General features: G+C 52.3%; 1 protein-coding gene across 1 annotated transcript in view; it reads left to right on the forward strand.

Annotated features, from left to right (window-relative positions):
• The first annotated feature begins 762 nt into the window (after window positions 1-762).
• Window positions 763-21,526, forward strand: part of EXOC6B (exocyst complex component 6B) — a 1,740,488-nt gene continuing 1,719,724 nt past the window's right edge. Inside the window, exon 1 of the mRNA XM_086960104.1 lies at window positions 763-902. Coding sequence (XP_086816230.1) covers window positions 805-902 — 98 coding nt within the window. The 5' untranslated portion in view covers window positions 763-804. The remainder of the gene's footprint in view (window positions 903-21,526) is intronic.

Below are 21,526 nucleotides of genomic sequence, written 5' to 3' on the forward strand. Positions count from 1 at the left end.
TAGTGACACCAAAGCATTCAGGCTTAAAGGCCTACAGAGAAGGGGACCATGTACACGTTTTTATAAGACAGGTGATGGTGACAGGTGACCTTAAGGCTACAGCGGCGACCTGGTGTGAACAGATCCACTGTTTAGACAATGTGTGCAGTTGGGCAATCCAACTGCTTTTAAGACATCTATTCTGTCAAGGGTCTGAAATTATATCTCTGGGGGAAATTTCTGCTACTGATGGATAACATTTGAAAGATTGGGTCAATGATAAAGCTTACAGTAAAGTGCCACTCAAAAGTGTCACACACGTGGAAATGTCACACAAAAGCAGACTGGAGGCTTGGCAGCCCTGGTATTGGTATTGTCCACAAGTGAAAACATGTCTTTTGACGACAGGCAAGATGTCTGTGACCGAAGCCAAATAATAGACAAGTGAAAATGGGTGATGTGAGCTTTGATTACTGCAGTCAATCTCCATCCTACTAACAATAATTTGAGTTAGCCATTCCAGCAGTAACTAAGCACATGCGCTGCACAGCCTTCAGTTAGCCCTCTTCCTTGTGCCGTGCAGTCCATGCACTCATGTCCGGTGTTTTCTTCCTCTCATGCTCTCTCTCCTGTAACAGCGACTTTCAGTCAGTTGCCCATTGTTGAAGGCATCTGTGGGCGATGAGAGCGCAGCCTGCAGTGAACGGACTACACCTCCCGTGAGCCCTTGGCGCGCGTGACGTCGTGGCGCCGCGGCACGCCTGGAGGGGGCGGGGCCAGGGCCGGGAGTGTTGCACCGGTCTGTGGGGCCGGGGTCAGCTGAACATGGCGGAGTGGGAGAGTTTGGAGCTGGTGGCGGAGCATGAGCGCATCCTGCGGGAGATTGAGAGCACCGAGGCGGCCTGCATTGGACCCACGCTGAGGTGAGGGCACGGAGGGGCCACCTGGGGCAGAAAGGAAGGCCTGGGGTTGACCCTGTGAGTGGAAGAGTGTCAGAGAGGTGTGAGTGCACAGGTATGAGTGCCAGCAGGCTGCACAGCACAGGTATGCGGGGAAACCAGAGGCAAGTGTACCTCAGAGGCAGGCCAATGGCAAAGGGCACCTCGGACGTGACGACAAAGAGAAACAAGGAGCCCAGACATTAATTCCATAGGTAAATAGGGTCAGGCAGGCGAGACGGGGCAAGCAAGAGCCACTGAGGTGAGGAGGGCATGTGAACATAACAGGTGAATTAGAACGACAGACATTACTAATGTGTAGCAAATGTCCAGAGGGGCGGTGCTTTAGACAAGACAGGCTTTCTATGACAGCCTGTCCTTAACAGAGTGTTACATGAGCACACAATACATGTACAGGGATGCATGGCAGGCTGACCAATGTTGACACAAGTTAGGCTGACACTGGTAGAGTGTCACAAGTTAGGCTGACATAGGTAGAGTGGGTGCCTCAGGACAGGCTGACCTAGGCAGAGTCCCTTGCGACAGACTGACCTAGACAGGGTGCCTCGGTACAGGCTGACCCAGGCAGGGTGCCTCAGGACAGGCCGACCCAGGCAGGGTGCCTCAGGACAGGCCGACCCAGGCAGGGTGCCTCAGGACAGGCCGACCCAGGCAGGGTGCCTCAGGACAGGCCGACCCAGGCAGGGTGCCTCAGGACAGGCCGACCCAGGCAGGGTGACTCAGGACAGGCCGACCCAGGCAGGGTGCCTCAGGACAGGCCGACCCAGGCGGGCTAAGGCCGACCCGGCACAGGGTGCCTCCGGACAGGCCGACCCAGGCAGGCTAAGGCCGACCCGGCACAGGGTGCCTCAGGACAGGCCGACCCGGCACAGGGTGCCTCAGGACAGGCCGACCCGGCACAGGGTGCCTCAGGACAGGCCGACCCGGCACAGGGTGCCTCAGGACAGGCCGACCCAGGCAGGGTGCCTCAGGACAGGCCGACCCAGGCAGGGTGCCTCAGGACAGGCCGACCCAGGCAGGGTGCCTCAGGACAGGCCGACCCAGGCAGGGTGCCTCAGGACAGGCCGACCCGGCACAGGGTGCCTCCGGACAGGCCGACCCAGGCAGGCTAAGGCCGACCCGGCACAAGGTGCCTCAGGACAGGCCGACCCGGCACAGGGTGCCTCAGGACAGGCCGACCCGGCACAGGGTGCCTCAGGACAGGCCGACCCGGCACAGGGTGCCTCGGGACAGGCCGACCCGGCACAGGGTGCCTCAGGACAGGCCGACCCGGCACAGGGTGCCTCAGGACAGGCCGACCCGGCACAGGGTGCCTCAGGACAGGCCGACCCAGGCAGGGTGCCTCAGGACAGGCCGACCCAGGCAGGGTGCCTCAGGACAGGCCGACCCGGCACAGGGTGCCTCAGGACAGGCCGACCCGGCACAGGGTGCCTCAGGACAGGCCGACCCGGCACAGGGTGCCTCAGGACAGGCCGACCCGGCACAGGGTGCCTCAGGACAGGCCGACCCAGGCAGGGTGCCTCAGGACAGGCCGACCCAGGCAGGGTGCCTCAGGACAGGCCGACCCAGGCAGGGTGCCTCAGGACAGGCCGACCCAGGCGGGCTAAGGCCGACCCGGCACAGGGTGCCTCTGGACAGGCCGACCCAGGCAGGCTAAGGCCGACCCGGCACAGGGTGCCTCAGGACAGGCCGACCCGGCACAGGGTGCCTCAGGACAGGCCGACCCGGCACAGGGTGCCTCAGGACAGGCCGACCCGGCACAGGGTGCCTCAGGACAGGCCGACCCGGCACAGGGTGCCTCAGGACAGGCCGACCCGGCACAGGGTGCCTCAGGACAGGCCGACCCGGCACAGGGTGCCTCAGGACAGGCCGACCCGGCACAGGGTGCCTCAGGACAGGCCGACCCGGCACAGGGTGCCTCAGGACAGGCCGACCCGGCACAGGGTGCCTCAGGACAGGCCGACCCGGCACAGGGTGCCTCAGGACAGGCCGACCCAGGCAGGGTGCCTCAGGACAGGCCGACCCAGGCAGGGTGCCTCAGGACAGGCCGACCCAGGCAGGCTAAGGCCGACCCGGCACAGGGTGCCTCAGGACAGGCCGACCCGGCACAGGGTGCCTCAGGACAGGCCGACCCGGCACAGGGTGCCTCAGGACAGGCCGACCCGGCACAGGGTGCCTCGGGACAGGCCGACCCGGCACAGGGTGCCTCGGGACAGGCCGACCCGGCACAGGGTGCCTCGGGACAGGCCGACCCGGCACAGGGTGCCTCGGGACAGGCCGACGCGGCACAGGGTGCCTCGGGACAGGCCGACGCGGCACAGGGTGCCTCGGGACAGGCCGACGCGGCACAGGGTGCCTCGGGACAGGCCGACGCGGCACAGGGTGCCTCGGGACAGGCCGACGCGGCACAGGGTGCCTCGGGACAGGCCGACGCGGCACAGGGTGCCTCGGGACAGGCCGACGCGGCACAGGGTGCCTCGGGACAGGCCGACGCGGCACAGGGTGCCTCGGGACAGGCCGACGCGGCACAGGGTGCCTCGGGACAGGCCGACGCGGCACAGGGTGCCTCGGGACAGGCCGACGCGGCACAGGGTGCCTCGGGACAGGCCGACGCGGCACAGGGTGCCTCGGGACAGGCCGACGCGGCACAGGGTGCCTCGGGACAGGCCGACGCGGCACAGGGTGCCTCGGGACAGGCCGACGCGGCACAGGGTGCCTCGGGACAGGCCGACCCGGCACAGGGTGCCTCGGGACAGGCCGACCCGGCACAGGGTGCCTCGGGACAGGTTGACCCAGGTGCCTCTGGACAGGCAGCCGGTCGCTTAAAATAACTGGTGACACAAGTCCAATTTGATGTGCCACAGGGATGAGTACTCGTTTCATGGGCAGCTAAAAAGTAATGTGACCTGTCACACATGTCTTGGCAATGAGGATGTTCCAGGTGCAGAAATCAAAAAGTACTTGGGTGGAATTGTCGGATAGCAGGGCGTGGTACACCAACTGTTTACACCCAAATGTTATCGGGTGCAGGCTACCATGCTGCCCGACTTCTGAATTCTGATATTTGAACGATTCTGAGGGTTTACCTTTGACCCATTGAGACCTCGTCCTCCCGATAACATTTGGGTGGAAACAGTTGGTGTACCACGCCCTGCTATCCGAGAATTCCACCCAAATACTTTTTGATTTATGCGCCTGGAACATCCTCATTACCAGGCCAAGGCACGTGACAGGTCACATTACTTTTTAACTTCCCTTGAAACGAGTAGTCATCCCTGTGGCACATCAAATTGGACTTGTACCACCAGATATATTAAGCACCAATATAATGAACGTTGGAAACTTACAAGTCCGCTTCTCATTGTCCTGAAACCTTTTATCAGACCCAGGACTACGCGATTTGGGGTTGACTTCCTATTGACTTATACATGAATGATCATTACTAAACAGGTTACTGACTATAAAAGCCCTGACGAAGTTCCTGTGGCACTGCAGAACAAAATGCGTTGACTGTCTGCCGGTGTTGTTTTATTCAAGAATTCAATAAAAAGAGGATTCCATTAAGTACTTACTTGTCATTAGTCCTGACTTCTACGAAGTGCACCTTCCTTTGGTTTGAACTTTTATTGTAAATAGTCATCTCTTAGCAGCGGGTGCCGGAAGTTGTAGCACTTAATCTGTTGGTTCTTTGAAACTGAAGGAGTTGAGGTGATTGACCTTGGTCTGCTGCTGTGTGTGTATGTGTTTCAGGCAGCCGGTCGCTGGTTGAGTGCCTCTGGGCAGCCGGTCGCTGGTTGAGTGCCTCTGGGCAGCCGGTCGCTGGTTGAGTGCCTCTGGACAGGCAGCCGGTCGCTGGTTAAGTGCCTCTGGACAGGCAGCCGGTCGCTGGTTGAGGGCCTCTGGACAGGCAGCCGGTCGCTGGTTGAGGGCCTCTGGACAGGCAGCCGGTCGCTGGTTGAGTGCCTCTGGACAGGCAGCCGGTCGCTGGTTGAGTGCCTCTGGACAGGCAGCCGGTCGCTGGTTGAGTGCCTCTAGACAGGCAGCCGGTCGCTGGTTGAGTGCCTCTGGACAGGCAGCCGGTCGCTGGTTGAGTGCCTCTGGACAGGCAGCCGGTCGCTGGTTGAGTGCCTCTGGACAGGCAGCCGGTCGCTGGTTGAGTGCCTCTGGACAGGCAGCCGGTCGCTGGTTGAGTGCCTCTGGACAGGCAGCCGGTCGCTGGTTGAGTGCCTCTGGACAGGCAGCCGGTCGCTGGTTGAGTGCCTCTGGACAGGCAGCCGGTCGCTGGTTGAGTGCCTCTGGACAGGCAGCCGGTCGCTGGTTGAGTGCCTCTGGACAGGCAGCCGGTCGCTGGGGGAGTGCCTCTGGACAGGCAGCCGGTCGTTGGTTGAGTGCCTCTGGACAGGCAGCCGGTCGTTGGTTGAGTGCCTCTGGACAGGCAGCCGGTCGTTAGTTGAGTGCCTCTGGACAGGCAGCCGGTCGTTGGTTGAGTGCCTCTGGACAGGCAGCCGGTCGTTGGGGGAGTGCCTCTGGACAGGCAGCCGGTCGCTGGGGGAGTGCCTCTGGACAGGCAGCCGGTCGCTGGGGGAGTGCCTCTGGACAGGCAGCCGGTCGCTGGGGGAGTGCCTCTGGACAGGCAGCCGGTCGCTGGGGGAGTGCCTCTGGACAGGCAGCCGGTCGCTGGGGGAGTGCCTCTGGACAGGCAGCCGGTCGCTGGGGGAGTGCCTCTGGACAGGCAGCCGGTCGCTGGGGGAGTGCCTCTGGACAGGCAGCCGGTCGCTGGGGGAGTGGCTCGGGACAGGCTGACCCAGGCAGGGTGCCTCGGGACCGACCGACCCAGGCAGGGTGCCTCTGGGACAGGCCGAGGCAGGGTAGGGTGCCTCGGGACAGGCCGAGGCAGGGTAGGGTGCCTCGGGACAGGCCGAGGCAGGGTAGGGTGCCTCTGGGACAGGCCGTGGTAGGATAGGGTGCCTCTGGGACAGGCCGAGGTAGAGTGCCTCTGGGGCCGGCCGTCCCAGGTAGAGTGCCTCTGGGGCCGGCCGTCCCAGGTAGAGTGCCTCTGGGGCCGGCCGTCCCAGGTAGAGTGCCTCTGGGGCCGGCCGTCCCAGGTAGAGTGCCTCTGGGGCCGGCCGTCCCAGGTAGAGTGCCTCTGGGGCCGGCCGTCCCAGGTAGAGTGCCTCTGGGGCCGGCCGTCCCAGGTAGAGTGCCTCTGGGGCCGGCCGTCCCAGGTAGAGTGCCTCTGGGGCCGGCCGTCCCAGGTAGAGTGCCTCTGGGGCCGGCCGTCCCAGGTAGAGTGCCTCTGGGGCCGGCCGTCCCAGGTAGAGTGCCTCTGGGGCCGGCCGTCCCAGGTAGAGTGCCTCTGGGGCCGGCCGTCCCAGGTAGAGTGCCTCTGGGGCCGGCCGTCCCAGGTAGAGTGCCTCTGGGGCCGGCCGGCCCAGGTAGAGTGCCTCTGGGGCCGGCCGGCCCAGGTAGAGTGCCTCTGGGGCCGGCCGGCCCAGGTAGAGTGCCTCTGGGGCCGGCCGGCCCAGGTAGAGTGCCTCTGGGGCCGGCCGGCCCAGGTAGAGTGCCTCTGGGGCCGGCCGGCCCAGGTAGAGTGCCTCTGGGGCCGGCCGGCCCAGGTAGAGTGCCTCTGGGGCCGGCCGGCCCAGGTAGAGTGCCTCTGGGGCCGGCCGGCCCAGGTAGAGTGCCTCTGGGGCCGGCCGGCCCAGGTAGAGTGCCTCTGGGGCCGGCCGGCCCAGGTAGAGTGCCTCTGGGGCCGGCCGGCCCAGGTAGAGTGCCTCTGGGGCCGGCCGGCCCAGGTAGAGTGCCTCTGGGGCCGGCCGGCCCAGGTAGAGTGCCTCTGGGGCCGGCCGGCCCTGGTAGAGTGCCTCTGGGGCCGGCCGGCCCAGGTAGAGTGCCGCTGGGGCCGGCCGGCCCAGGTAGAGTGCCGCTGGGGCCGGCCGGCCCAGGTAGAGTGCCGCTGGGGCCGGCCGGCCCAGGTAGAGTGCCGCTGGGGCCGGCCGGCCCAGGTAGAGTGCCGCTGGGGCCGGCCGGCCCAGGTAGAGTGCCGCTGGGGCCGGCCGGCCCAGGTAGAGTGCCGCTGGGGCCGGCCGGCCCAGGTAGAGTGCCGCTGGGGCCGGCCGGCCCAGGTAGAGTGCCTCTGGGGCCGGCCGGCCCAGGTAGAGTGCCGCTGGGGCCGGCCGGCCCAGGTAGAGTGCCGCTGGGGCCGGCCGGCCCAGGTAGAGTGCCGCTGGGGCCGGCCGGCCCAGGTAGAGTGCCGCTGGGGCCGGCCGGCCCAGGTAGAGTGCCGCTGGGGCCGGCCGGCCCAGGTAGAGTGCCGCTGGGGCCGGCCGGCCCAGGTAGAGTGCCGCTGGGGCCGGCCGGCCCAGGTAGAGTGCCGCTGGGGCCGGCCGGCCCAGGTAGAGTGCCGCTGGGGCCGGCCGGCCCAGGTAGAGTGCCGCTGGGGCCGGCCGGCCCAGGTAGAGTGCCGCTGGGGCCGGCCGGCCCAGGTAGAGTGCCGCTGGGGCCGGCCGGCCCAGGTAGAGTGCCGCTGGGGCCGGCCGGCCCAGGTAGAGTGCCGCTGGGGCCGGCCGGCCCAGGTAGAGGGCCGCTGGACAGGCAGCCGGTCGCTGATTGAGGGCCTCTGGACAGGCAGCCGGTCGCTGATTGAGGGCCTCTGGACAGGCAGCCGGTCGCTGATTGAGGGCCTCTGGACAGGCAGCCGGTCGCTGATTGAGGGCCTCTGGACAGGCAGCCGGTCGCTGATTGAGGGCCTCTGGACAGGCAGCCGGTCGCTGATTGAGGGCCTCTGGACAGGCAGCCGGTCGCTGATTGAGGGCCTCTGGACAGGCAGCCGGTCGCTGATTGAGGGCCTCTGGACAGGCAGCCGGTCGCTGATTGAGGGCCTCTGGACAGGCAGCCGGTCGCTGATTGAGTGCCTCTGGACAGGCAGCCGGTCGCTGATTGAGTGCCTCTGGACAGGCAGCCGGTCGCTGATTGAGTGCCTCTGGACAGGCAGCCGGTCGCTGATTGAGTGCCTCTGGACAGGCAGCCGGTCGCTGATTGAGTGCCTCTGGACAGGCAGCCGGTCGCTGATCGAGTGCCCAGTCCAAGCTGTCGCAGGTATAGTGCCTCGAGAACTGGCTGTTGCTGGTAAAGTTCCTGTGACAGTTTGAAAGTGGTAACAAACCTCAGGTAGCTCAGCTCTGTTGTTGCCTCAGTATCTCAGGACAGGCTGAAGCTACTAGTGCTCCTGAGACTGGGCAGAAACTAACTGGTAAAGTGCCTTAGGTTACGTTGATGGTTGGGGAAGTGCACCTCAAGACTTAGCAGTGCTGGGAGAGTGCTGTGGGACAGACTGTTTCTGGTGGGGCTCTGTGGGACACGCTGTTTCTGAAGGAGCGCTGTGGGACAGGCTGGTGGGCGCTGTGGGCCAGGCTGCTGCCAGTGGAGAGCTATGGGGCATGCATTGGCTTCTAGAGCTCCACAGGTTAGTTGAGAAGAGCTCTGGCTGATGCTCTTAGAACAGTGCATCTCCGCCTGGCACTGTTGGAGTACCGATTGCCAGGCTGTTGGAGTACCTAAAGCCAGGTGGATGCTGGTGGACTGTCACAAGCCATGCAGTGTAGCGCCATTGGTCTGGCTGGTCCTGAGGGAGCATTGCACGTCAGGCAAGCAGTGAGGATCCACGGGCCCTGCTGGCTCTGAGGGAGTCCCACAGGACAGAGTGGCTCTGGCGAACTCCATGACTCATGATGGCACTGGTAGAGTGCTACTGACTAGGCTGACATTCGTAGAACACCCCAGGTAGTCTGACTCTGTCTGAGTGATTCTGGATGGTAGAGAGTTACATGATCACATGAAACGCATAGAGAGCAACAGATTAGGCTGGGATGGGTATAGAGGCATACAAAAAGTTGCAATGGGTATAACGCCAGGCACAGGCTGGCTTGAGTGGATAAGAGCCACAGGGCTGGCTGAAACCAGTAGAGTTCAGAGGTGCAAGTTAACACAAACTGAGTGCAGCAGGGCATGCTGACTCATGTGGAGCACCATTAAACAGGCTGTCATGCCAAAAGTGCCTATGTAAGAGCTGACATGGATAGGGAGCCATGAGAAGAGCACCTGGGACAGGATTACACAGAGTGGTAAATGGCAGTGACACCAATAGAGTATTGATGTGGTTAGGTTGCCTCAAAGCACTTTCCTACAGGTAGAGTATAACCGAACAAATAGGTAGTTAGAAGTACAATTTGAGACGATGACATGAGGCGAGTGATATGAGTAAACCAACACATGACTGGTTGATATTTAAATGATGAATGAAAAAGAGGGGGACTAGGAGCCAGATTAAGGTCCAGTACCTGTGCTCTTCACTTTATTTGATACGTCTGATCAGTGTGGGTACTTTTCCCTCTTGCGGGGTCTGTGGGGCATTGCTGCTCCGGCCCCACGGGGAGCAAAACGCCCGATGATGAAGCAAGACACCCACAAGAGTGTGTGAGGGCAACACTTCCAAATAAGAAAGATTTCCCCCCTGGAACCATATTTTCCAACCACACCTTTTCTTTAACTTTTTCTATACCCTCTCCACATAGAAACAAGTACCCACACTGATTAGACAGGTAGATGTGTAAGTTACCACTGGTCAAGGTCACAGGACTAGAGTGCCACAAGGCAGGATGATAAATGTAGGGCACCAGAAAATAGGCGATGCTAGTAGAATGATCCATGGATAGGTGCCAAGGGGCAAGCTTGTCCAGGGAAAGTCCACTTTGCAGGTTTATATGGGCAAAGTGTCACAGGACACCCCTATTCCGTGGCAGAGAGGGAGCCACAGACTAGACTTACCTGGGTAGTCTGACAAACCGATCCACTTATCACAGTAAATGCACTAGCACATATTTTAAAGATGTTCACAAAAGTGACATGCACTCACTGATGCTATATGTTCTATTAAATCTTTAAGTTTCTTTATTTGATCTGAGGTTGCTTTCCAATGTTTGAGTGGTACATTATGCTGGGACATCACATCTGTATGGGAGAAGTCGATCGCTAGACAGGAAACGGGAAGCGTGAAATATATGGTATATTTGCGGATACTGCGAGTAGCATCCCCGAGGAGCTTGTTTATGTTCCTTTGGCTTGATCTGGGCATCTGTCCATCTGTCCATTCTGTTGGTATTTTGTCCAGTTACTGAGCCTTTTGTCCGAATAACCTTTATAATTTGTGTGAAGTATCTTAACGCGAGCCTTTCTCTGGCATTTGTCAATGTCTGATTACCATTTTTAAGGTTAACGGGCGTCTGATTGGTGGGGCCTCAGATTATTTATGCTTGGTTGTTTATTCTTGTAGCTGTGGTTTTCTTCTCCTAAGCGCATTATCTGTGCTTTTTTTTGTTGATGTTTACGCAAAATCATTTTATACAGAGGCCTGAATCAAATTAGTAAGATATCACTGAACAAACAGGGATGTGTTGGATCTTTGTGGTAAGAATCATCAGGTTGCTGTAACACTGCTGCAGAACAAAAGTGTTTTCAAATCTTTAGAAGGGTTTCTATGCTTCTCCACCCCCCAAAAGATTTGCATTAAATGTGATCAGAAATATCCACAAATAAATATACATCAGTAGTAAAACCCGGTAACAGCGGCCCTTCTTTTACGTTCTTCCAGACTAGCTGTTCTTTAGATCGCTCACATCTTCCATCACTTTTACACATGGCACAGTCCACACATTTCTCTGAATTCACATGTCACTTTTCTAGTTTATTTGATACTTGTTGGTTCATAATCTGTGCAGAGCTTTTTACATGCTTTTAATGTTCATGGAGAAGCTATTCATATATTGTTGGGTATATAATAAATCTATCCAAGAGGCTGCATAAAACATAAACTGTATGCTAAAAACGAAACCGTGCTCAGCATGAAGCCTCCCTCGCTACCTCATACGTGAAACCTTTTTACTCACAACGATAACACAATTGTACCAGTTAGAGGTTTCAAAGAGATCGAATTTGGTCAAAGTTGAAGGTCCCAAGTGATCTGGTGAATAGATAACCAGTGGTAATAAGTATCTAATCTTGACAGATGTATTATTTTAAATGGTGGAGATCAATACAAAGGCTCAAATAAATGGTGGTTGTCTTGAAGAATGATGGTGCCCCAGGTGGAGAGGTGAAATGCTCGTTGGACCTCTTTATAGAGTTTACTAGATTTAAATCTTCAGCATTTCTTGCTTGTTAATTCTGTGTAAATCATTCTATCATTTGTCCTTGCTATTTGCTTATCTTTATGATAATATTGTCTGTGTGTCGTAGTTAATAGTTTCACCTGTGCGAGTCATGTTAAAATTCATTATAGTCTTTTGGAAGCTAAACAGAATGTATTCCCACAGAAAGTACATCCTTACTGCCTGTCTTTGGAACACTTTCCATTGCAGGGTCTACCATCTGCTCAACACATTGCATTGCTTCATGAGATGCCAGTGCTCCATAGTATTAAGAATTATGTAAAGGCGATCTGGGAGTGCCAACCGTAGAGCAAATACTGACGCATCAGTGCCATCAAATGGTGATTTCTGTATGGGCCTGTAACCTGTTCGTTACTTTTGGAATGTGATGAGTGATCAAGGCTGGGGCCCCTTATGGTGCTAACCGTGGCTCTAAGGTATTTGATGGTATTTAAAATGTGTTCATAGAATCCCATGCTGCTCAGAAATTTTTATGACTTAAATGACTTTAATCAGTGTAAGGGTTTAGGTCTTGATTTTTGGAACTCTTACCCAATTGTTGCCAATATTTTGGTTTTCAGATTAAGCAATACAGACCAATCTGGTGTCAAACCATGTTGATGCCTTTCAAGCAGTAGCCCCTCTGGGGCATTGGCTCCAATGCTTTGGAAACTATACACAGTCCACCATATAAAAACTGTACCACTGGCAAGGGGGACTTCACCATGTAAGAGTAAAATTGTTTTTTCAGATGTATGTGTTCTTATGAACTTTTCAAATAACATCACAAATATAAATGTAAAATGCACTGTATCCACTCTAGTTACTAAAACACCACTGTCGTTGTATTCTTGTTTTTACAGTGTATTGTATCCTATGCTACTTGTAGAATTTGTCCCATAATTCTTCACTCTGACCTTTTAAAATATAAAGCTTTATTACAGACAGCAGCTGTATAATTCAGGTCGATTTTGTGGCACATACACATTCCAATGCTTCCCTTCTGCTATGTACCTCTAATTGTACATAAATTGGTCATATAGTACCTAGCCATGTTGCACGGTGCCGTACAACATACGTGGCTACAAGATGTACCATGGTACCTCTTTTGACCACATATGGTACTGCACCCTGCAGAAGATATTGTAAACCACCCTACCCATAATGCATTGCATGCAAGACAGTACCACGAGTAAATTCAAATAACAATCTCCACATATACAATTAGTAGTTTTGAAATGTGACAAAATAATTATTATATTAATTCTGGATTAGGTTGTACTCTGTGTGGAGCTGATGACGGGACATTTAAAGAAGGTCTCTTGTGAATGTGAGATGTGTCAACCTTGCTTAGGACAAGTGTGTGTCCTACCTGAAGCCCTTTAAGAAAATAGTGCTCCGAGGCAGTAATGAAAACCTAGGGAGTAACAACACATGTAACGGGGAGTGTTCTCTTAGGAGGTTACAAGAAGAGACAAGGCGGTACTAAGGAGAGACTACTAAGCCTATTGACCAATGAAAAGCCACCATTTACAAAGGACAGACAGAAGCCAATTAAAAAGATGGGTGGAAAGTGGGGGGTAGCTTTATGCCCATATCCTGAATACACCAGGTCTTGAAGAGACAGTTTAAGCGCTGCCTAGGCGCGACCTAAAAATGTCTCAAATTCTTTGATGTTGCTCTGTCTTGATAAGGAGTTATGGCTTCAGTTCCTTGGGGCGAGTTGTTTTTCTGATATCTGTTTAAACCTGTCTGTGCCCTTCAACACAATCATGTTGTCTTGGTCTACGTTTGCTAAACTGGAAGGGAATACTGGAACTTTACTTTGATGAGTTTGTTTATTTGTTTCCTAGGATAATTAATCCCATAGCTTTGTCCATCAGTTTCCATAACCTCCGTTTCACCTCAGGTGACACAGACATGTGGTATTGCCCCCTATTTAAACTTTGTTGTTAGGGAGTATCCCCCAATGCATAATGTGAAGTGTAGGCGGTGCATTGGTTGCACACACATTCGCTTCCCTCTGCCGGGGCCAGCTTTTTCGACTACCTGCCCAAACACCTCATCAATGATGCAGAACAGGTTGAAGGTAAATCCTTTTATGTGGAACAAATGATCAGGTGATATTCTTGTGACCCAAGCTTGGATGTGGGCAGTAGAGTGGGAAACCCATTAAGTAATGAAGTTCATATTTTTTAATGCAGAATTTACACAACCGTGTACTGCTGATGGATCACAGCCCAAGTGCTCTGTGTAATCTGAATGTGTTGTACCATGTCAGGGTACTGGTGAGTCTGCTCTTGCTGGTTTTGGTATAAGCCCTGTAGTCATTGCTCTGACCCTCTGTATTGTCACTTCTAGTTTATGGGAACAACCAACACAATTGTCCCATTTTGATATAGAGAAACCTGCATTTGCTAGTCGTGGCAGATCTTGAAATGTCTTTTGGTCCAGAATATGACTCCCACTGCTATCTACCAATATGTTTCTGTGTAAGTATGCATTTACACACTTGGAAGCATTACAGGGGTTTTACCCTCAGTACTTGTGGACCAATAAGCCTTCTATGAGCGGGGCACTCTTCACTTACCCTGCCCAGAATGAAACTCAGTGTACTCTGCTCAATGCCATATATTGCAAAAACGCACCAAGAACGCATTTTTTCCCATTTCATTTTCTTCTTCATTTTCCCTCTCCCTCTTCTCATTGTGTATTCTTAAACGCAATTCTTTCTTCACCCTTTGTTGTAGCTGAGTGGGAATCAAGTCCTTATTAAAAAGTTGCTGACAACTTTGCTTTTGAAACCTCCTGGGGTAGAACTTCCTTGTAGTCCTTATATATTCTGCTAGTAAGTTACTCGTGGGGTCGAAAGTCACTCCTTGGAGGGTTGGTTTAGACTCAAGAAGCATTAGCCTGCACGTCTCTGTGCAAAGTATACAAAGGATTTGCACATGTAGTAACCATGGCATAGAGAGAGACCTGAGTCTGAGTCCCCCTTCTTCACACTCCAGAATGAAAGGAAGAAATGCCTGGGCAAGACTCACGTTTACAAAGTTGGGTGCCTTTGTAGGTTGTAGTTGGAAGAGGAAGACACCCTAAAGCAGACTTTTCCATGAGCCACTGGTAGTTCCCCTGCTACCTGTACGTAGCTCTCCTGTGTATAGTCCAGTTTACTAAATTTGAAGCTTTTGCTTGGCTGAATTAATATATGTATACCAACATTGAAATGTGTGCATCTGAGACAATAATGTGTGGATTTTTAGACCTTTATAAGCTTGTTTGGTGAAAAATGGTTGAATTGCCAAAATATACTTGAAGCTCCTATTTAAGTGATACATCACATGGCATTGGGTGACACGTATTACCAGTGTTATTACCTTTGTGCCAGGGGTTGCAGCAATGGCTGCTATGTATTATCCCTGGAAAGGAATACCACATTGGCAAAACATTTTTTACATTGCTTTTGCCAATTTTGCCTGATGCACTGAACCGATTGTTGCTGGCAACCCTACACTGAGGTGACCACTGCCAGTACTCTTGCATAGGGCGACCACCAATGCAAACTTATTTGAGGTCATTATCACAACACTAATAATATTAGCAGCCTGCAATGAGTTTCACTGAGCATAAGTAGCTCTTACAATAGAAAAGGTTGGATACCCCTGCCTTAGAGCTATTAAGGCCGAATAGGTGTACAATTTTTGTCCCTTGCTTTTGAAACACACCTGCACCAACTTTTCCCAGTGCACCTCCCTCAAGGCTGCTTCAGCACACCCTTGACTCTGACCATTGTTTTTCAATTATTTTGAATGTCAGATGGAGATTACACAGGTATTGATATTAACTTTTGAAAAATAACCACTCCCCCCGACTGCCTACAATCATTTGTAGCTGCCTTACTGCCTATACAGATCTCCCAGGTACTGCTCCAAGCAGCGGGCCTTGGGTTTGCTGGTTACAATCAACGCAGCTTGTGAATTGACTGGTTTGGATGCCCATAAGACTGAAAAGGTAGTCTTCTATTCCCAGTGATTATTGTGATCCGAGGGTTATCCGGCTCTTAGGGGCAAGTTAGGATCTTTGTGTCTTGCAGGCCATATTAAAAACAATTCAAAGGGAGTCAAAGTCGTTTATCTAGAACAAAAGTGGTATTAAAGAAAAGTACATTGCACTGTGGAATAATCAAATGCATGATCAGCAAAGCAGCATGAAGACCCAGATCCTTTAATTTGTGTGCTCTACTTTAGTTTGTGGATGGTCCGAGGCCGTGTTCTGCTTCTGGGGCTGAATCTGTCCACTCCTCAGATGACCCTTGAACCACTTTTGGAGGAGGACCTCAGTGACCTGTACACCGGATCTGGGAGTCGGGGTGTGATCATGCTGACACATTCCTCATATGTAGTCTCTGTTGCTCAAAATTATGTACATCTGCTCGACTGAACCAGAGTCTAGGAACTAATTGATGGGAGATTTGTGATGCATTAATTCCTCAACTTAGTTCTAGGTCAGTTTTCATGCCCCCAGTTCTGTATTATGGGCTCCCCATTGTCTGAAAGGGACCCCTTAACTTGCCTAGCATAATTACAGACTGCAGAGCGGGCTTCAGTTTCCATTAATCCTCATACAGGGGTATCCAGAACAAACTGGGTCTTATTCAGTGCGCTTTCCGGTTTGGTAATTGCACCCTGTCAGACTTGCCTCCTTCTTCATGCTTTTGCAGGTGACACATGAAACCTCTCATCTACTCTGACCCTTTGTATCTGCGTTTCCCAGTTACTTCCCCTGCCCTACTCGCGGCTTGACTTTTGGCCACCCATCCAGGGTCTTTGCCCATCTAGAACACCCCCATGTTTTATAGATTGGGCAGGGGGACCTTCTGTATCTCCTACACTGCTACCACTCGTCAAAACTTCTACCAAACTTCCATCGAAAAATGGATTTCCTTTTGCGATGAATGGCCTCTGTGAAGGGAGATATTACAGACTAAATGTACTTTAACAGCAGGTTTGTGTCCATACCGGTATCCCTCTGAGTTTGTTGAATGTGATTTCTGTAGAACACAAAGCGCTCGCAACCAAGACTTATTATCTTGAAAATATTACTTTGTTTGCAGTTCAGAGTACAAAAATTCAAGCTGTCAGTGGTAAAAGCACTACAAACGTCTTCTATCTGTTGAGTGAAATCTGTGAAGTGGGTTCTGGAGATTGTTTAACCTTCTGATCTCTGCGGTTCAGATGCAGAAGTCTGGAAAGTTACTGCCTGCGCTCCTTCAGCCAAGTCAAACCTTTGGGGACTCAGTTTGCTGGACAGAAGATCCTGCAAGGCTGAGCTCTTCCCTGCTTCGAGCCCTTGTAAGGCTGTGACTTCCCACTCTGTTTGTACCACGAGTTTAAGACCCTGCAGGGCTCTCCTACTAATGCCTAAGAGCCAAACCGCTCCCAAACATTGAAACTACTATTTCCAGTAATGCATCAAATATATGTCTTATCTGTACAGAAAGTGCAACAAGAAACATTGTATAGTCAGTATGTGCTTAGGTAAAAGGGGATCTGTCGTCTGTAGCCCCCTCCTAAAGTCTGCGCCTCCCGCCCCTTTCCTCACTTGCTATGGGGAGTTTAAGGATAGACTTTGGTCTCAGCTCTGATCATGCCTGTACGCATGAAAATTGCACATACTAGGCCAAGAGTTCAACAGCTTGCAAGCAGGCTACATGCATGTGCATCAGATGACTGAAAGTAGGGGTTCAGAATTACGTGTTAGACACACCGCCATGGATAGCAGCATCAATGTGCGAGACCTTTACATAGTACACACCGGAGACACCTGAGTGGCCTGCATTTCCAACTTAAGTTGGCAGGTCCTTTTTCCAAGTGCCTAGCAACTCCATTGTCTCTTATCGAATATCTTAGTTGTACACTATGTCAAAAATGAGACATGGCGTCGCAGTGAGTGACACTACAGATGTCTCCATTTCAGGGTGCTCCATGATGAAAATTGATGGGAGTCTTTATGAATAATTCAGAGGATTCAGACTTACTATTGTTTTGCACTGAAACATGGAGAGAGTTAAGAGAATTGTAAGTGAAGATGTTTAATTGAACTAGCGTCTTGACCCATAGCTAAAGAGTTGGGTGGGTGTCTTGCTTCGTATTTGTATACCCCACCTTATGTGCTCCAGTGTATGTGTTCAGATCCTTCTTCCATGCATCTTTAGAAGCCTTCTTCAGCTCCCTTTATGCCTGCTGCCATGGAGCCCACTGTAAGCTCCATGTCTGCGTGTGGGTTAGAGAGGTCTGCCACCATCCTCCTTTTCTGCTTGTTAATGGAGGTCCGTGATCATCCCCCTCCCTGTCTTGTGTGCTGACAGCAAGGCATTCGTGGATCCCACATCATGCTGGCATTCAACCCACTTCCATCCACCTCAGCCATCATTGGACGTGCGAGTGCGTCCCTGTCTATGTGTTTATATCTAAAGAGAGATGCAGGTAGGCTGCTTTGTCCGGATTGGACAGATACTTCCAAACATAAACTTGTTCCTTGTTATTCACCTCATTTGTCTACGGACGTCAATCAGCGGAACCCAGAAAACGATTAATTTTGTTCTTCTACTACCTCATGATCGCTTTTCTTAGCAACCTCTATAGTTTGAACAACTGTCCAGCATATTCTATATTAAATTTTCTTCTTTTGTCACATATATTTATCCCTCAAATATCTGTTTCATTAAAACAATATTACTTCTTAATAATTTCCTGTTGAATGCAATCACCGAAAACTAGAACATTTAGAACAGTCTAAAGATTTCACAAATGAACTCTGTACTAAAAGAAAAAAGATTGCACCCTAAAATCGAACAGAAAATAATAATGATAAAAATAACACAATTCATACATGTTAGCTCAGGCCAACATTTTAGTGTTCTTAAATTCCATCCTTGTATCTGCTTAATAAACTGCTTACAAAATGCTAATTTTAATTAAATTACGAGATATCTTACTACATTAATGTCTGTGCCATTTTGGCCCACTAGATGTTTGTCTTGTGGGCTTTATACAGGCGGAAAAATATTTCGCATTTCACATTAAGTATTGATAAGGCATTTGTCTCAGGTTGTACTATGGCAGGGCTCTCCAAAGTATTACCCAGAGTTGCTGGTTGCTCACCAGCATCCTTGGAGCAGCTCTTGGGGGTGAAACCAAGCCCAGTACCTCATCAGGGAGTCTGTGTATACTAAAGAATACATCACTACTCTTCTCAAGACCTTTCGTGTGACAGACAACCAACCCAATGGCATGGCCTCATGATAACAATCAAACACACAGCGTTTTCCTATGGGGTCTTCCACATGAACATCTGTCTCCACTCCCAATATAGGTAAGTCACAAGGAGGTTTTCCAGTTGAAGGCACTGCTGTGTCATTCGCACCATATGTGTGAACATAGGTCTGTGAAAGAAGAGTGCCAACAGTAATCTTAGCAGTAACCAGTGCTGCCAACCAAAGTGTGGGATTGTGGAACCAGAGTGAAAATGTGTTTGTTGGGTGCATGATCCACCCAGGAGCTGGGGAAAGCAGGCTATGGATCCAGACCAGACAATTGAGAGGATTCATCTGTGTGTGTGTGTGTGTGTGTGTGTGTGTATGCGTGTGTGTGTATGCATGTGTGCACATTTATGTGTGTGTGGCATTGTGTCCCTCTAATAAAAAGGATCACTCCCTTGAAGCTATGCCTGGTCTCGGGGATCACCAAACGTATGTTATCCCCCCGCGCCCTCAAAAGGGCCTATTTACTGTCTCAATTGTCTGTTCATGGCATAAGTCACTTAATAATGGTCATTCTTGGAACCACAGTGCTGTTTGTTGAACATCTGGGAACCTAACGATCTCACCCACTCTGTCCAGGACTGGGTAACACTGGGTACAATGTACGCTAAACGAAATATAGCCAAGTACTGGGGATCTGTGGAGGTACCCGCACTCGTAGACTGGTGCAAAGATTTAGATGCTGCGATGTTGGCAGAAAGAGCGGCGTACCTGCACTGGGGGTGCCATTGGAAGTGGGACAAAATTTGGAACGCCTGGAATGAATATAGGGGATGTATATGCGAACCACCAAGGCAAACTGAACAGAGTGACACTGATTGAGGGATGGGAGGGAATGAGGACCTTGAATAATGTACCAAAGGCACATTTAGTCGACTGTCGTAATTCTCCGCACCGTGTATTGATTTTATTATCTATGATGATCAACCATGACCTATGTATGCATCCTGTGATTGACTTATGCCCTACTGTTGTTTTTCACAATAATAAAAATATTTCCCCCCAAAAAATAAAAATAATAATGGTCATTCTTTACATTTTGGGCTTTCTTGGTCTCGTTGTGGCATTCTGGCAGCCACCATTGACCCATTAAATGCATGACTGGCCTACCTTTAGCTATCGTTGACATAATTGTGGCCGCGTCTCATATAATAATGACCTGGACTAATAATATGGTGGGCACCCAGGCCAATATGGTGTCCAGCCTTGGCACATTGGTAGCCTTGATGTTTTGGTGAGCATTGTTAGCATATACAGCACCTTTGGTGTTAAGGAGCCTATTCAAGGGTGTGATTGGCATTAGCAGGTACGCTGCTCCGACTGCCCTATCTCAACCTTGCCTTTTCAACACTTTTTTTTTTTTTTTTTGGAAAACCTTTATTCATAAAAGGAGGTACATGCGCAGGCCCACAACCATCATGGCCGGCCGCAAAAACATTCAATGAAACAGGAGAAACTAGAGCAAATCAGTAAACAGGATATATCGGAGTATATAAGGAGTGGTTGTGGGACTCGCAAACAGGATATGAGGTTTTCATTTTAAAAGTTTAGAAGAAAAGTAGGGGCTGCAACAACAAGGACAACACACCTCCAAGGATAGAAGCACCAAGGAGAGGAAAGGGATTTTACCCCAAGTACTATCGGAGATAGGCAATGACAAAAGCACCTATGCAATCTGGGCAGCCACGGCGACGATATTGGATAATAAACCATAGCACATTAATTCACATTTCTAAAATCACCCCAGAGAGCCTACCCCCCAAGAATAGAAAAACAGAGGCTCATCAAAAAGCCGGAATAAAAGAAAGAAAGGTGCGAGACCAAGAGACAGCCAACCCTACTAAAGAGGAAAGAACCCTCCCAAAGACGGAAAAGAGCGATAGGGACCATAGAACAAAACAAACTAAAATAACAAACCCCCCCCCACACCTGCCACCCTGCACCCCTGTAATGGCTACGGCCTAACCCACTAACAGCGCGCCTGTCGCCCCGAAACTGCCCCACAGAAGGGAAATTATAAGAAAAGGTGGAGGAGGAGAAAAAACAAACAAGCCCCCGGACACCTAGCACCCCCCACCAGCGGCGACCCCCCCATAACACAATCATCATCAAGCAATACTAAACAGTCAGCAATATTACGGGGAGGATAGTCACAATGAAACCCCCCCCCTTACCCCGAGCCCGGTGAGGGATTCGGCGCATTCCCGGCAAAACTAAACGGAGCAACCCCAAGGAAACAGAAGTCAACCCTGCAAGTCTCACGAGGAGATCCATTACCAAAGGCATATCAGTTGCAAATAAAGGGAGCGTCTCAGATGGTCCGAAGCAGTGGCAAGGGGCGAATAAACCTCGAAGTCAAAGTCAGCCCTGACCAGTGCGAATCCGTTCCGGAGCACATCCCGACCAAGCCACATCCGACCAGAGGCAGCCAAAGCGTCCGTGGCAAGTCAGGGCATCGAAGATGGAACAAAGTCCGGTCACAAAATGGCGGCATCCCTCATGCAAACGGGCCGAGACAAAGGAAAATGGCGAGCCCCGTAAACGAGACCCTGAGACTCGACAAGGATGTGCAGGACAGCCAGCGACGATACACCATCGGATAGGAGATGTAGAGGGAAGACCGTGCACTGTAGAGGATGAGGGAAAAGTGAGGTCGACTCTCAGAGAAACAAAGTCGGGCTGCCGCACGGGCTCCTCGAGATGGCGGGTCAATTCACTCGACTGGACCGCAGCTATAGCGTCTGTGGCCGGACTCGAGCAAAGATCATCCAGTTTCGCCGCCAGGGAGACACATGTCGGTAAATTGCGAGCGGAGCGCCCCAATCGCCGCCATTACGGATCTCAGTGAATGTGCGCCATCCACCCCCTCCATCCCGGGGTCCAGAGGACGGAGGGGGACACAATCTCCAGCCCACATCGCCGGACTCTGGGTACACATTTGGCGATAGTAACAACACGGGCGCTCCAGACTAGCAAACTCAGCACACACACCGGACGTGGGTGCAGCCCGTCAGCCCCCGGGGCGGGAAACGAGGGTCAGGCACACAACCCACAGTCACGGT

This window comes from Lissotriton vulgaris, chromosome 3_1 (genome assembly GCF_964263255.1).
Source record: "Lissotriton vulgaris chromosome 3_1, aLisVul1.2, whole genome shotgun sequence".
NCBI classification, from domain to species: domain Eukaryota; kingdom Metazoa; phylum Chordata; class Amphibia; order Caudata; family Salamandridae; genus Lissotriton; species Lissotriton vulgaris.